At 31.1% G+C, this 16736-nt stretch overlaps 1 protein-coding gene across 2 annotated transcripts; it reads left to right on the forward strand.

Moving 5' to 3' along the window:
- The first annotated feature begins 1737 nt into the window (after positions 1-1737).
- LOC139491350 (solute carrier family 35 member F2-like) lies at positions 1738-14688 on the forward strand. Of its 2 annotated transcripts, none has more exons than XM_071278982.1 (9): positions 1738-1873; positions 6317-6487; positions 7329-7435; positions 8805-8998; positions 9961-10126; positions 11421-11577; positions 12318-12373; positions 13271-13425; positions 14092-14688. In XM_071278982.1, the coding sequence occupies exons 2-9, from the start codon at positions 6318-6320 to the stop codon at positions 14215-14217; spliced, it is 1131 nt and encodes a 376-aa protein (XP_071135083.1). In that variant the 5' UTR covers positions 1738-1873; position 6317; the 3' UTR covers positions 14218-14688. The 2 variants fall into 2 exon arrangements, with proteins under 2 accessions (XP_071135083.1, XP_071135082.1); XM_071278981.1 differs by lacking the exon at positions 1738-1873 and adding an exon at positions 4011-4050 and having other exon boundaries at positions 14092-14345.
- The last annotated feature ends 2048 nt before the right edge of the window (positions 14689-16736 follow it).

Consider the following 16736-nt stretch of genomic DNA (forward strand, 5'->3'; position numbering starts at 1 on the left):
TCTCCGAAACCAAAGCATTTAGAGCAAAGCGTTTGGTGTCAAATTGTTTATCAGGTCAAGATCTGTCTGCCCCTGAAATGATTTTCAGACGAATAAGACAAGACCTTTTTGAGTTGCTGCCCCTGAATTGGTATTTTAAAGGAAATTTTGCAGTTTTTGGTTATTATCTTGAATATTATTATAAATAGAGATAAACTTGAACAGCAATAATGTTCAGCAAAGTAAGATCTTCAAATAAGTCAAACATCACCAAAATGTTCAATTGACCCCATAAGCTTAAGGCAGGAACATACATATTAGGTATACTGTTCCGGCCCAGCTTAAGGTCAGGAGTAATAGTCATTTAAAGTAAATTTTAACAAATTTTCGTAATTTGTTGTGATCTTTCACAATAGTCTTTTCCTGAATCAACTGAGACAAATTTTACCAAACTTGGCTTCAATCAGCATTAGTGTATCTAGTTTTAAAAATGTGTCCGATGACCCCGCCTGCCAATCAACATGACAGGCATGGCTTAAAATAGAACATAGGGGGAATACAGTTGTTGACTTATATCTCTGAAACTAATATGACTTAAGCAAAAAGTTTAACAGTTGCATTATTTCATGCATCAATTGTAAATAAAAATATCAGGTGAGAGACACAGGCTCCTTAGAGCCTCTAGTTTTCATTGTTTTCTGTACATCAAGGATTATCAAGCTAGGTTGCTAAATATCTAATTGTCTTTTATGATTAAAAGAATACCAATTAAAGGATATATAAAGAATGATAAAGTATCGATACCATACAAAGTTATTTTCGTAAAACAAGGTTCGATTTAAATGTAGTTTTTTTTTAATGAGCTTGCGTTTAAAAAATTTAAAATCTTTATATATATATATATATTATTAATTATACTATTTCCTGTGTACATACGGCTGATTACGTTATAGTTCTGAAAATATTTGAATCAAATTGATAAAGTATGATATAATGGTTAATTATTTAAAACTGCATGAATGAGGAAATATTAAGATGAATTTACAGCCGACTTCAATGAGTATGTAGCTTAAAGCTAACTACCCTCCTTTCGAAGTAGCCCAGTCCTAAAGACAGATACATTGTTTATCTGTCGGACTAGTCTACTCTAAAAAGGAGAGTAGTTTACCTATAACCTAGATATTACCTTTAGCTACATACTCATTGAAATCGGCTGTAATAATTTTAAAATATCTGATCTAAACAAACCAGAGACATATAATACATTAGTGTATTATATGTCTCTGAACCAACATATGTCGAAATGGCACCTATATGAATTTCCTTTTACACGCCGGAAGAGTAATTTCTACTTATCTTAAATTAGTGTGTATCCTCCTTTTAAATATATCAAGGAATTGTATATTTTGAAAATATACAATTTCTTGTTTATATCTCCTGGGGGAAGATGACCCTTCGAATTTAGATGACCGATAAATACAACGGGAAATGGACCTCCGTTATGATACTTTGTACTATTTATCAAACTTCCGAGCAAAACAGACATCAATTATCGCTCCACGGGATTGATTTCCGTTCCTTTTAACTATAAATTATACTGTGATAATTCCTTGAACAAAGTTTAATTTGAATAATTAAGAATTTGAAAACTTAATTCCCCATCCAGACCCTCTTGCAGCAGCACAGGCACCACTTGAGACAGGCACGTCCATGTTTCTGAAACTGGTGCGTGTCGTATTCTGGATTTATATTCACGGAATGTTGCCCGTCACCGAAGTGTTTTTAAAAATTAACGAAAGGGAAAGAGAAAGTAGGAAAACTAGGTCATAGCCACATGAAGTCAGAGAAAATGATCAGTTGGAAAAGAACGTGGTATTTTTAATCACTGATAGAGGTAACTGTATTTAAGATTGATTAAACTTTCTCGTTACTATGTATCCTGCGCATAACATCCATCATTGTACACAAATATTTTGTGTAAGGATATATTCAGAGGGCCCGGAATGGGGAATAAAATGTAAACATTGATGATTGAGAATTGACAAAAAAAAAAGAAAAAAGAAAATGAGCAAAACAATGTCAATGAAAGAAAAAGCTGCTTGTACATAAACACGGAAACTGGGTAAATTTTTAAATAATGGATAAACATGTTCTTTAAAGAATACAGAAATAAAGACACAATCTAGATTTAAACAAAGAAAATGGGAAGTTTTTGTTTAATAATCGCGGGCATATATATAGCTTGTAAACTGTTGTAGGATGAATTTGTAAAAGATATTATGACTGGAGAATTTCATATAAGGTATCAAAAGCCCTCTCCCTTTTTTGCAAAGTCTGTTATGTGATTCCTGTCTGTTAAATTCAATTATTTTTCGTGTTTCTGGCCTTAACCACAATTATTCTTTCCCTTTGCTACAATGCATTTTTTGGTAAAAGTCAAATTAGAGTAAAAATTTCCACCGCTTCAAACATGAAATAAATGAAACTGCTTATAGACCATTATTATTCTAATAAAATGTGCTTCTAGCACAATTAACCCATTAGTGCTATTTGATTCTCGTATAAACGACTAAGGCTCATTTGAGGGGTGGTCTTAGGGGTCCTGATCCCGAAATCCCAGGCTTAAAAACATGAAATCCCGAGGTGCGTATGTTAACGAAATTCATATCCCGATATCTAAAGACACATTCTTTTTTCCACATGTTTTACTTATTTCAATATATATGCAACTGGTATGACCCCTTAGATAGTAAATATTTCAGAAAAAAGTAGACAGAATACAGAAAGTCTCTGTATATTATAGTAGTATAATCGTAGTTTAAAGGTGGATAAACGCGAAAACATAATTGTCTCTAAGGAGGTATAATAGTTGTGGTTCTTGCGATCTAAAACCCATGATATGGAGAACGCTCTGATTGGCTTATTTATTTTTCATTTTTGTAATCTATTATACGATTGATTGTTCTTGTGCATGTTTAAAACCGGAAGTCTTATCTATCACTAAAAGTCAGTCTGATAATGGAAACAATATCCGGACTCCTATTTTGTCGTTTTTCTCCCAAAATAACTCAATCTAAGTAATCATAAGAATGGATGACAAATGCGACTATGCATGTTACCTAAAGAACACAGAGGCATGATGATTATTTTTTTGTGGAAGGAAGAGAGGCGACACACAAAATGAGGTCTTCTCGTTTAATAGTATAGATAACTGACTTTATACTTGTTTAATATCAGCAGAGAAGTATATACATATATGTAGGACTCAAATCTATGGTGGACTCCAAATCTATGGCAAATGTGACGTTTTAAATGCCAAACAACTCAAATCTATGTCAGATTTTTGTTTTCTCCAAATCTATGGCAGATCTTTAAATTGCCTCACAATAGAATAAAGTAATATTACATTTTCACTGCCACAAACATTGCACAGCTCATAGATTTGAACACAATTGCAGACGGAGGTTTTTCACTCGACAACAATTTGTAGATGGTTTAAAGGAAGATATGACATACATATTGTTAAGAAGTGGGGCGTAATATGCTGTACCGGCCAAAACCCGTGATGAACAAGCAAGGGCATGTTTTTTTTTCAGTACCGCATATTCAAGTGTCTATCGCTGTCAAAGTTTATTAAGTGAAAGAAAAAAATCAACGGATACCTTTTTCATTTAAATTGTCACCAAACATTTTTTTCCAAATAAAAAGATGTCTTTTAAGCGATGAAATAATGTGCTATGCGCAATACCGAGCTGATGTGGGATGTCATGACGTCACATTTGCCATAGATTAGGAATCTGCCATAGATTTGGAACCTACCATAGATTTGAGTACTACATATATGTCTCTGTTATCAACCAGAAATAGCTATCTGCAATCTTGTAGGAAGGACGGTAATATACAACTGTTTGAATTCTTTCATGTTTTACACAAGGATTTGTATAGTAAAGTTGGTGAAGATCTAAGTCAAAGGGTATAATATATAAACCTATGTATATTTTACAGTGATGAAAATATAAACTTTGGTTTTCAAGATATTTACTGTCATTGCACATACATGTTTATATTCAGGTAAATATGACAACATTTGGCCCTAAGACATCAGACTGAAATATCGATCTGATTAAGTCGTTTTTAAATGTTTAATAGTCTATTCCTTATGTGCCTGTCCCTAGCTAAATTCTGTGAGGGTTGTATTGGTGTTACTTTCATAACGAATTATGGTAAAAGTTCTTGCCAAATGACGTTAATGGTCGTTTTTGGTGCATGACGATAGAAAAATGGACTGATTTTGTCCAATCACATTAAATATTTTCCAAAAGAACAGTGACAATTATCATGATTATTATTTTCCGACCTCTTCAATGATGAATCACAATAAGAATATTTTGACGAAACAATAAAATTGTAACCAATTTGATGCAAACGGAAGCAGAAAACATACTGGTTGATGCCAAAGGGTCAAGGGCATTACTACCCTCTTAACATGCCTTACTATGGTCAACTAATATATATTTTGTTTTTCATTATTCAATTTACAAATACATTTAATACTCAATATTTGTACATGTAGTTTAGATGATAAATGCTAATTGGTCTATTTTACCAAATGACATAACCTAATCTATCTGAAAAAGTATAAGTAATCACTTTTGTATATAGCACTTCTCTAATCCTTAATTCTATATTGTCATTTAACCCTCAGGGGATTACATAATAATTTACTTTAAACAGGTCTATCTAATATTGTTAAGAATTATATTAATTATTTATAAAGTTAAGATAATGCTAAATATCTTTACTTAATACTGAAATATAAGAGTTATAAGAATTCCACATTCCTGGCATCAGAAATATACTGGTCACAGGCATTAAGTGATACCTTTGACCTTTTGTCTTTCTCACTTTTGTCTTCTGTCATTCCATCTTTTCCTCAGACCCAATCACTTTTGAAAAGAGGAGGCTTTCATGACCTCAGACATATATTTCTTTTATTTTTTATAGCCTCTAAAAGTTTTGATTTGTGTCAATTTGTATTTTTAGCTGACAGGGGCCCCTTTGCCCCATGTTAGCTTTTGCCATCACTTGGTGTCCGTCGTCGTCTGTCATCGTAAGCTATTTAAAAAATCTTCACTGAAACTACAGGGCCAAATACCTTCAAACTTTAACAAATGTTCTTTAGGGTATCTGGTTTATAAATTGTATGTGAAGTTTTAATCCATTGATAAACATGGCCGCCATGGCTAAAAATAGAACATAGGGGTCAAATGCAGTTTTTGGTTTATATATCACAAACTAAAGCTATTAGAGAAAACCTGACAGGGGTAGAATTGTTTAAATGGTCAAGATCTATCAGCCCCGAAAGGAGTAGGTTCAGTAAGACCCCTTTTTGGCCCCAAAATATAGCAGTTTTACAAAATTGTTAAAATGTAAACCTTAAGTTATTTATTGGACAGTAGAATGCTTCTGCTACATAAATATGGGCTGTTTTTGACAATACAATGCACATATATCCGGTACTAGCACCATTAAGTCATGCTAAATTACTGAAATCCTCATAATTCTAGCATTTTAGTTAAATTTTAGACGGTTTTCGTGTAAAACGAAAGTGGCCGCATTCGTGTTCATCCTTTATATTGAAATGTAAGTTGGATTTTATGATAATACATAACATATATAAAGGTTGAGGATGAACACGGATGTGGCCACTTTCATTTTTACCAAAAACCACCTGAAAAGTGACATTTTTCGGCATATTAGGTAGATTTTTCATATTTGAGCTTGAATCGGATCGTTTTTAATGACTAAATCTGTTAAAATCTTTCACATAAACTAATTAATTCAAATAAAATAGACACTCAAGTGTTTAAAAAGTGGTCAAAATCTTTCGTCAGATGAACCTGAAATTTGAGGCCAAAATCGGTCCTTACCGGACCTACTCCTTTTCAGACAAATTGAACCACCCATTGTTGGGTTGCTGCCACTAAATTGGAAATTTTTTAGGAATTTTGAATTTTATCATACATAGATATAAACTGTAATGTATTGAAAAAGGGTGTCTGAAAAACACATTTTTAACCTCACTATGGCCTTAAAATATTTCTGAATATTACATGTGCTTTCCTGTCATATTTCTGAAAATTACATAAAAAAAAATATGCTTTCCTGTCTTATTTCTGAAAATTACATGTGCTTTCCTGTCATATTTCTGAAAACAACCTGTGCTTTCCTGTCATATTTCTGAAATTACATGTGCTTTACTGTCATATTTCTGAAAATAACTTGTGCTTTCCTGTCATATTTTTGAAATTACATGTGCTTTCCTGTCTTATTTCAGAATGTCCAGTGATGTTCAGGAAACAGATACAGAACCTCTCCTTCCTCATCATGAGCTCACAATCGGTGCTTCAGAAATATCAATAAATGATCCCGACTCCAAGAAACAAAATCTGTGTTCACAAGTTTATACCTTTGTCTGCATAAAGATAAAAAGCATTTTGTCAACAAAGTATGTGGTGTTAGTGAGTTAAATGTATAGATAAGAAGAAGTGGTACAATTGCCATTGAGACAATTTGACACTAAAAACCAATAAAGTAGGAGTAAGACACTATAGGTAATGGTGCAGCCTTCAACAATGAACAAAACCTCAAACACATAGCAATTTAAGGAAAGGTAGATATGCATGAGTTATCTCCCTGTATATATAACACAGATAAATTGTCCTGATTATCTTTCATGTCTATAGAATTTCTATAACAAATGGCAAGAACATATTTATTGCATACAGGCCACTTTCCATCCATAGATTCAATAGAGACAAGCTAGGATCAACATTTAACACCAAGTTCTCCAATAATGATCAATTTACTGTAAATTCAGAAATTATTGTGTGCATTTATTATTGCGATTTTGACATTTTGACTTTAATGCGATTTTAATTTTTACGATTTTGAGAAAAATCATGTTTAATTCATATAAAATGTTTTAAATGCGAGTTGAAATTATTGCGTTTATAACTCTTCGCAAAAATAAAAACCTTGCAATAATTTCTGAATTTACAGTAAATGAATTATGTGAGGCTGCTAAGGTTGTTCCCAAATGTATCATCATTCATGTATAGCCTACCAGATACATCAGTATCATTTATTTCACAAAATTGTTAATATTTTCCTAAAAAAACAGTTCTTTATCACAGAAATCAACAGTTGGTTTTTTTAAACTACCCTGTTGAATAATAAAATAGAGCTGACATGATTTAAAACTATATCAAAGTATCTACATTTGTGTTTCTTAACAACCATATTTGTAAAAATTATACAGAACTAATTTGTAATATTTAATTTTTCAGATATTTTTGGAAATGTGTATTACTTGGACAGTTCATTTCCTTGTTATTATGTGGAACAGCTGTGACTAGTGGACTGTTGTCTCGTAAAGGGGTCCACACTCCTACAGGTCAGTCAGGATGTTTTTATGTTCCATTTATTGGCATTCTGTTTTCTGGTCTGTGCGTCAGTCTGTTCCGTCGTCCGTTCGTCTGTCTGTCCTGCTTCAGGTTAAAGTTTTTGGTCGAGGTAGTTTTTGATGAAGTTGAAGTTCAATCAACTTGAAACATAGTACACATGTTCCCTAAGATATGATCTTTCTAATTTTAATGCCAAATTAGGGATTTCCCCCCATTTTCACGGTCCACTGAACATAGAAAATGATAGTGCGGATTGGGCATCCGTGTACTGGGGACACATTCTTGTTCTTCTATAAAGGAGTATTTAAGGAGGTAGACCTAGGTTAAGGGAAATGACTCTTAAAATCAAAGTATGTTTGTGTCAACCATTTTCAAAAATATATTCTAAGCTTCTAGCTAAATAAGTTACATAGATTATTTCCAATCTATTTCAGGTAAATGCTTAAAATACATTGATGAAACTTTACTTTTACAAACACATAACTGATGTAAAGAGTTATCTCCCTGAACCAAGGTCTACCCCCTTAAATGCTGTATAATTTAAACGAGCCTCATTAATGGTAATTGAATCAAAAGAATTATTGTGAACCACTTGAATTCTACAGAGTCATCTCATCTTGGTCAAGGTATTTAATTTTATGTCAATTCAATTGTCCTATTAAATAGATACAACAGCTATTGAACTCTGTGTAGTTAATTTACTGGGACTTATAAATTTCTTCTACAAAATATCTATCCCTCATTGCTTAATACCTGAAGCAAAAATTATCTTTTTAGTAGATGAAAATGCACTAAAGCAATTCACAAGAATAAAAAACTAAACAGAGAACAATAGCTATGTTATTTATTAAATGGGACAATTGAACAGACAAAAGTTTAAAGGAGATGGCTCTGTGGAAGAGTTTTATTTGGTTTGCAATTAATGGTCATGACAGTAAAATACTGTTTGCTTCTGAAAAGTAAAAAAAATCACAAATGAAATGGTGTTTAATAGAGTGTAAAACTAATTATGGGAAAACTTATAAACTTGTGTGCTCATTGAAAGAAATGAGCATTTGAAAAATAAATTATAATTAGATGTTTCTAAATTTAGAATTGGCAAAATATAAAATGAATGGAAAGTACTGTTCTAAAAATAAAATAAACTGTATAAGAAATATTAAAAAATCAAAATCATTTACTAATTCAGTATAAATGCAATTAACCCTCTCAAAATATTTAAAAAAAATAAAATCCCAATAGATGACAAGTGAAAAATACACTTTTAATGTCTTGATTTTCTTCCTTTGGATCAGAAAATTATATAAAAAAAAAAAGCAGAGTGACCTTAATTAAAACTGTTTATATATCTATTTTCAGCCCAGTCATTTCTGAATTATGTTTTATTATGCCTGATATTTACTGTAAGTCTTGCCTGTCGCCGTGGAGATAGATCTTTAGTATACATTTTGAAGACCTCTGGATGGAAGTATTTCATCATTTCATTAGCTGATGTTGAAGCAAATTATCTAGTCGTGAAAGCATACTCCTATACAACTGTCACTAGTGTTCAGGTAATGTATTATACTGTAAATTAAGAAATATTACGATGTTATTATAATTGTGAAAAATGCCATAGGGAAATATTTGCAATAATTAAAACATGCATTTTATTTTTTTTATATGATTTAAACAGGATTTTTCTCAATATCACAAAAAATAAAATTGCATTTTAGTCTAAAATGACAAAATAGCATTGCAATATTAAATGCATGCAATAATTTCTGAATTTACAGTATTCATATGTTATGTAGGATTTTAAAATTTCCTCTGCAGCATAACCAATAAGTATACCTCTAGTATGAATTATTGTTTAGGGGCCAGGTAAAGTACATCTCTCTTTTGCAATTTTATTTTTTATTTGGGTGTAAAAGCATTGAACGAAACTTACCTGAAGCCCTTAATTTTAAAAATGTACAATCAACGCCCTATAAGATTATGAAAAGAAGTGTTAAATTCTTATGATTACATTACTTTTGAGATACACAAAAAAAAATGCATTGACGATAACATTCTAGAGACCCTATCAATTAACATTTCCAGAAATTATCAATGAAATATATGCTCAGATATTCAAGTTACAAAATAATGCTATATTTGTCAAGAAAATTACATCACTTTTGCAAGGTGCAGGAATTGTGTCATTGTTAAGGGAGCTTCTCAGTTTCAAATAATTAACTTTTCAAGACACTACTTTATATTGATAGGGGATTAATAAAGGAATCAAAAGACCAAAAAAAATATATAGGTCAATGTGCTTGTTTGCGAGATATTAGCCATTCAAATTTTGGCGGGAAAATATTCTCTCTTGAGTTTTTAATTGGCACAAAACTGGGGAAGGGCTCGGTAGAACCCCGCCCTTTCCCAGTTTCTCAGCCTCATACAAAAAAGTTTATATTTTTCTGACATTGACCTAATATTGTTTATTTATAAAGATAAGATATAAACTGTGTACTCTTTCTTATATATATTTCAGTTGTTAGACTGTTTTAGTATTGTTACTGTACTGTTGTTGTCGTATTTTGTGTTGCGTGTGAGATACCACTTTGTGAATGGCGTAGGTGTAGTGACGTGTTTCCTAGGACTGATAGCGCTTGTTTTGACAGATTCATTAACGGGGAATAACAAAGATAATGATGGAGGTATAATACTGGTTAAATGTATTGCTGTTGTATATAAAATGTATAAAAGAATGATTTAAAAATAATTTTCCCTGGATCTTATTCATAAGAGAAATAGTCAGCAATCTGATTACAATAAGAAAATCAGTGTTTCCATGCATAACAAAGATCTTACATAGCTGCCTTTTACATTCTGTTCTGGGCAAAAGACAATCAAATCTTGATATAATTCGAACATAAACTAGAGCAGAATTAAGTCAAATATAGATTGTAAGCCAAGTGACAAAAGACCTGCATTTTAATATTGTTTTATAATTATGAACCACCATGCAAGGTATGGCCACATTTATTTTTTTTTTCAAGAAAAAAAAAAGTTTTTTTTTCATATACTGTGGATTCATTTATTTTTGTGGGTACAAATTTTCGTCGATATGTAAGTTCATTCTTTTGATAACATCTGCAAACATTCTTATGAAAAATTTGTAATTAATTGAATATTTAAATTTGTGGTTCTTCTGTACCCACTAAATTAACTTTATTGATATCCAAAGAATAACAATGAATTCACAGTGTATTTGAACACGATTTTGTCATTAATTTTTTTTTGGATTACTGAAAAAAATTGTTGTCATACCTTGGATAATATAAATTTTATTGACTGTTTAAAAAACTCATCAAAGATAAAAAAAAAAATAAAAAATAAAAAAAAAAAAAAAGCTTATTTTTTATACCAAGACACACATTTCTCCTCAAAATACTCATCAGTGACACTTAAATCAAAAAATGGAAAAGGCCAAATAAATTGGTACATAATTGATATCAGAGCATTGCGGATCAAAGATTAGGTTATGCCAAATACAGCTCAGGTTAATCAATTCTTATAGTTGACATTTCTTGTTATTTGAACCTCCTTGCATGTTATTATATAAAAACTTGCTTTTAAAATAGATGTAGTGCATATTTATATAAATAAATTTGTAAATAAAGGGAGATCAAATGAATTGTTTTTGATTACAGGGAGATAATCCTTTAACTTCCAAACAAGAATTACACAAAGGGAGATAATTTTTAAATTACATTTTGTATTACATTTCTCAATTATCCCAACTAGAAATAAAAAAATTAACTTTGTCTCTAATAAAGTGCAGAAAGAAAGCTAAAAAGTGGTCACATGATATTTTGTGCCAATATTTGATATTTTAGTTTTTTTTTAAATTATGAAAAGCAACGTAAAATAAGAAAACATTGAATTTGAACAAAAGCCAAAGTATTTGATTTAAAATTTTAATATTACAATTTTAATTTGTGATTTCAGCTTCCAACAAAGTTCTTGGTGATATTTTTTGTGCGGGTGGTGCTTTTTTATATGGTGTGTCAAATGTGGCAGAAGAATTTGTTGTGAAGAACTTTGATAGAACGGAGTTTCTGGCTATGCTTGGATTGTTTGGAAGTCTTATAAATGGAGTCCAGTTGTAAGTTCACTTCACTGAATTTAAATAAATATAAGATGATGCTGTATGAGTGCCAATGAGACAACTCTTCATCCAAGTCACAATTTGTAAAAGAAAAACCATTATAGGTCAAAGTACAGTCATTAACACAGGGGCTGAACAGTAAGCTATAAAGGGCCCCAAAAATGACTAGTGTAAAACCATTCAAACTGGAAAATCAATTGTCTAATTTATATAAAAACGAGAAACGAGATCCACATCAACAAATGATAACTACTGAATGTTAGGTTCCTGACTTAGGACAGGTGCAATTAAATGCATACCACTGAGTTTCAGTTTACAAAAAATATACAGGAAAAATCAAATTAGAATGTAAGAATTTATAATCATCTCCAAGAACTGTTTATGTGTCCTACACTTTTTTCTCTTAAAACAAGAGTAAGGTTCATAGGATTTTGCTATATGCTTGTGGAATTTTCAAAAATGATAAGTCAAAGGTAAACTTGCAATGTCATGGCAAAAACAAAAAAAAACAAAAACAAGACAAGTTCTGAAACATTACTGGTACATGCAAATCTAAAGACCATACAAAACAAACCCAACCAAAAACCTATCAGCAGTTATATATACAAAATATATATATACATATACAGCATGATATTATTATATAAACATTTTCCAGGACAACGTATAACACAACATAAATTGATCATTAGGCAATATTTTATGTGACAAATTATGACCTTCATTTAATATTGTAGTGCAGTATTTGAAAGGCATGAAGTTGAAAGTGTGGATTTTTATTCAGCAGAAATTGGTAATTATTTATATATTTAATCAGTATTTTAAAAAATATATTTAATCAGGTTTTTTTTTAAATCAATTGCCATGCCACAATATATTGTTCCTTAAACTTTGTTCATTGAAGAAGAGACAACACAAAACTTTGATTAAAACTTATGAAATTCCAAGTCCAGAAAGCACATGCAGAATTGTTACCCACCACTTTTTGAAAACAATACTGAAGATAGTGAATTCATCAATATTCGTTGGTTACCAATTTCATGGATTGCGTTGGTACAGGGGAACCATGAATTTAAATGTTCAACGAATTACAAATTTGTTAAAGGAATGTATGCACACTTTGCCAAAACCACGAAGTTAAATATCCATGAAAGTTTTCCCCAAACAACGAAAATTGGTACCAACGAAAATAAATAAATCCACAGTATTCAACTTTGTCCTTTTGTTTGTGATGTCACACTACTGTCCAATGTTTTATTTCTATAAAGAAAATCCAGTCTCCCTTATTAGGATTTTGGTCAAGCTCAATATAGGGGTTAATTTCACACATTTACATGTTTCACTCTTTCAGCTCATCAGTAAGCTATGATAAAAAAAATAAAATAAAAAAAGCATACTAACCTCATCTTATATTTAATAGACATTTTGAAAAAAATAGTAATTCTTTTCATTACCCCAAGTCTTTCTTTTTATTTTTACATTCCGTTTGCATTATTTTTCATTTGTGTGAAAATACTGGAGACAATATTTAAAAGCCATAAAACAAGAATAAACATGTTGGGCTCTCAATCATCTGATTTCTTAAAATAACCCAAACAAAAAATTTATAAAATTGTTGTTCCAATTTATAATTAATTATGTTTTGCCAGATTTTACTGTAATAATAGTAATTTCCTTTGGTATTTTTCAGTTATATGTTTTGTTGGTTTTACAATATGTCAGTTTGCCTTGTATACATGTATGACTATAGTTATACAACAGACCAGTGCCACAACAGTCAACATTTCACTCCTAACAGCTGACTTTTATACATTGCTCTTAGGACTGTTCCTTTTTAAATATCAGGTAAGGTCAAGGAGACATAATATTGATCAATATTAGCAAGTTTAATATTATACAATTACTGTCTTTTGATGAGGTGAATGTGTGGTTTTATTGACTTTTGAAAAACGGATATTCACTGAGGCCAATACATGTTAACCGAAACAAAAGACAGTAATTGTTTTATTCCATATTCCAAGAAATGTATTTTATAGAAAATATTTACTAAAACGAAATGTACATCAAATGTTTTTTTACCAAAATAATACACATAAAGCATGTGACGTTTTGTGCTGTGAACATACTTTTTCTGCAGGTGAATATGCTTTTTTATTCAAAATCCAATTCATAAAAAAAAACCTATGAAAGTTCTATCAATATGGAATAAACAGTTATATCATCTTGCCACAGCCATTAGATAATGCATTTACATGTAAAATATGTTTCTTTGCTTTTTGTAATCCTGTTGCTCTGAAAATTTATTGTTTTTTAAAGGTAATTTTATTCGCAACATTTTAAAACCTCGAACTTGAAAGGATTTATTGATTACACCATTTGATATAAGCACAGATACAATGTATCACATCATATCAAGTTTATTTGTAAGTTTATTTTCTATTTTTGTTACTTTTGAAAAAGCCTTTATATTTATTTATAATCAGCATTTAATGATTTCTTTTTCTGCTTCAGTTCCATGGTTTATATTTTGGATCGTTTGCAGTGATTTTACTTGGAGTAGCTATTTATGCCACAAAGGAACCAGAAAGAAAAATAAATGAACCAGAGATGACAAACAAGGAACCAGTTACACAATGATATTATTATTTGGATGTTATTGTTAATTTTGTATGTTTACTATTTAATACAAAATTCACAATAATGAGCGCTGTATAACACTTTTTGAAAGATGATCAAAAGTATTTACTGCCATTTGGCCCAAAGGGTCATGCATTATTGAAAATGTTATAAAAAAAGTGTAAATTGTTTTTATTTTTGCTGTCTCATTATTCCTTTGTATTTAAGGTTTATAATGTTTATGCTTTAACACTTACTTTGGAAAAGTAAAAAATAGTGGTTTTTTTTTTGGAATAGATGAAAGTGAGAATATTTTTAATATATTTTCAGGCAATTTTTCTGAAGTAAATTTTAAGATTCTTTATAATTTATTAATTATATGTATATATGTTAACAGTATTATAATATGACCAAAGACCTGCTGCTTTATTTGTTAAGCATAAATAAAGAAGTACATCAGTAAATAATTAGAAGCAATAACTTGCCAAAAAATATTAAATTAATATTTCTGGAAATATGCATTTATGAAAGAAGGCATTGTACAATGAGTTTTCTAGTTCCTGTGTACTGATATTTGGTATAGTTATTTCAAAAGGTATTGAGAAAGGATTACCTGTATGTTTTTATGCCCCACCTACGATAGTAGAGGGGCATTATGTTTTCTGGTCTGTGACTCCGTTCGTTCGTCCGTCCGTTCGTCCTGCTTCAGGTTAAAGTTTTTGGTCAAGGTAGTTTTTGATGAAGCTGAAGTCTAATCAACTTGAAACTTAGTACACTTGTTGCTTATGATATGATCTTTCTGATTTTAAAGCCAAATTAGACTTTTGACCCCAATTTCACAGTCCACTGAACATAGAAAATGAAAGTGGGAGTTTCAGGTTAAAGTTTTTGGTCAAGGTAGTTTTTGATGAAGCTGAAGTCCAATCAACTTGAAACTTAGTACACTTGTTGCTTATGATATGATCTTTCTGATTTTAAAGCCAAATTAGACTTTTGACCCCAATTTCACGGTCCACTGAACATAGAAAATGAAAGTGGGAGTTTCAGGTTAAAGTTTTTGGTCAAGGTAGTTTTTGATGAAGCTGAAGTCCAATCAACTTGAAACTTAGTACACTTGTTGCTTATGATATGATCTTTCTGATTTTAAAGCCAAATTAGACTTTTGACCCCAATTTCACAGTCCACTGAACATAGAAAATGAAAGTGGGAGTTTCAGGTTAAGTTTTTGGTCAAGGTAGTTTTTGATGAAGCTGAAGTCCAATCAACTTGAAACTTAGTACACACGTGTCCTATAGTATAATCCTTCTAATTTTAATGCCAAATTAGATTTTTACCCGATTTCACGGTCCATTGAACATGGAAAATGATAGTGCAAGTGGGGCATCCGTGTACTTTGAACACATTCTTGTTTTGTTTTTGTTATTATATAATCTATGTTATACATAGACTATTGTTTGTTACTGTAAACATTCCTGTATAAAATATTTTTGTAAGCTAGCTTGTCAACATTTTACAAATTTTTAGGTTATTTGTTTGTGTTTGTTTTTGCAATTTTAAAATGTTTCAGTTGTTATCCTCTATAGTTTATATGTTTCCATTGGTTTTAGTTTGTAACCTGTATTTGTTTTCTCTTCATCACTTTATGACTTTTTATACGACCGCAAATTTTGAAAAAATTTTCGTCGTATATTGCTATCACGTTGGCGTCGGCGTCGTCGTCGTCGTCGTCGTCGTCGTCGTCGTCGTCGTCGTCGTCGTCGTCGTCGTCGTCGTCGTCCGGCGTCCGAATACTTTTAGTTTTCGCACTCTAACTTTAGTAAAAGTGAATAGAAATCTATGAAATTTTAACACAAGGTTTATGACCATAAAAGGAAGGTTGGTATTGATTTTGGGAGTTTTGGTCCCAACATTTTAGGAATAAGGGGCCAAAAAGGGCCCAAATAAGCATTTTCTTGGTTTTCGCACCATAACTTTAGTTTAAGTTAATAGAAATCTATGAAATTTTGACACAAGGTTTATGACCACAAAAGAAAGATTGGGATTGATTTTGGGAGTTTTGGTTTCAATAGTTTAGGAATAAGGGGCCAATAAAGGGCCCAAATAAGCATTTTTCTTGGTTTTTGCACAATAACCTTAGGTTAAGTAAATAGAAATCTATGAAATTTAAACACAATGTTTATGACCACAAAAGGAAGGTTGGTATTGATTTTGGGAGTTTAGGACCCAACAGTTTAGGAATTAGGGGCCAAAAAGGGACCCAAATAAGCATTTTTCTTGGTTTTTGCACTATAATGTTAGTATAAGTAAATACAAATCTATGAAATTTAAACACAAGGCTTATGACCATAAAAGGAAGGTTGGTATTGATTTTGGGAGTTTTGGTCCCAACAGTTTAGGAAAAAGGGGCCCAAAGGGTCCAAAATTAAACTTTGTTTGATTTCATCAAAATTGAATAATTGGGGTTCTTTGATATGCCGAATCTAACTGTATATGTAGATTCTCAACTTTTGGTCCCGTTTTCAAATTGGTCTACATTAAGG

The sequence above is a fragment of the Mytilus edulis genome, chromosome 10 (genome assembly GCF_963676685.1).
Source record: "Mytilus edulis chromosome 10, xbMytEdul2.2, whole genome shotgun sequence".
NCBI lineage: Eukaryota > Metazoa > Mollusca > Bivalvia > Mytilida > Mytilidae > Mytilus > Mytilus edulis.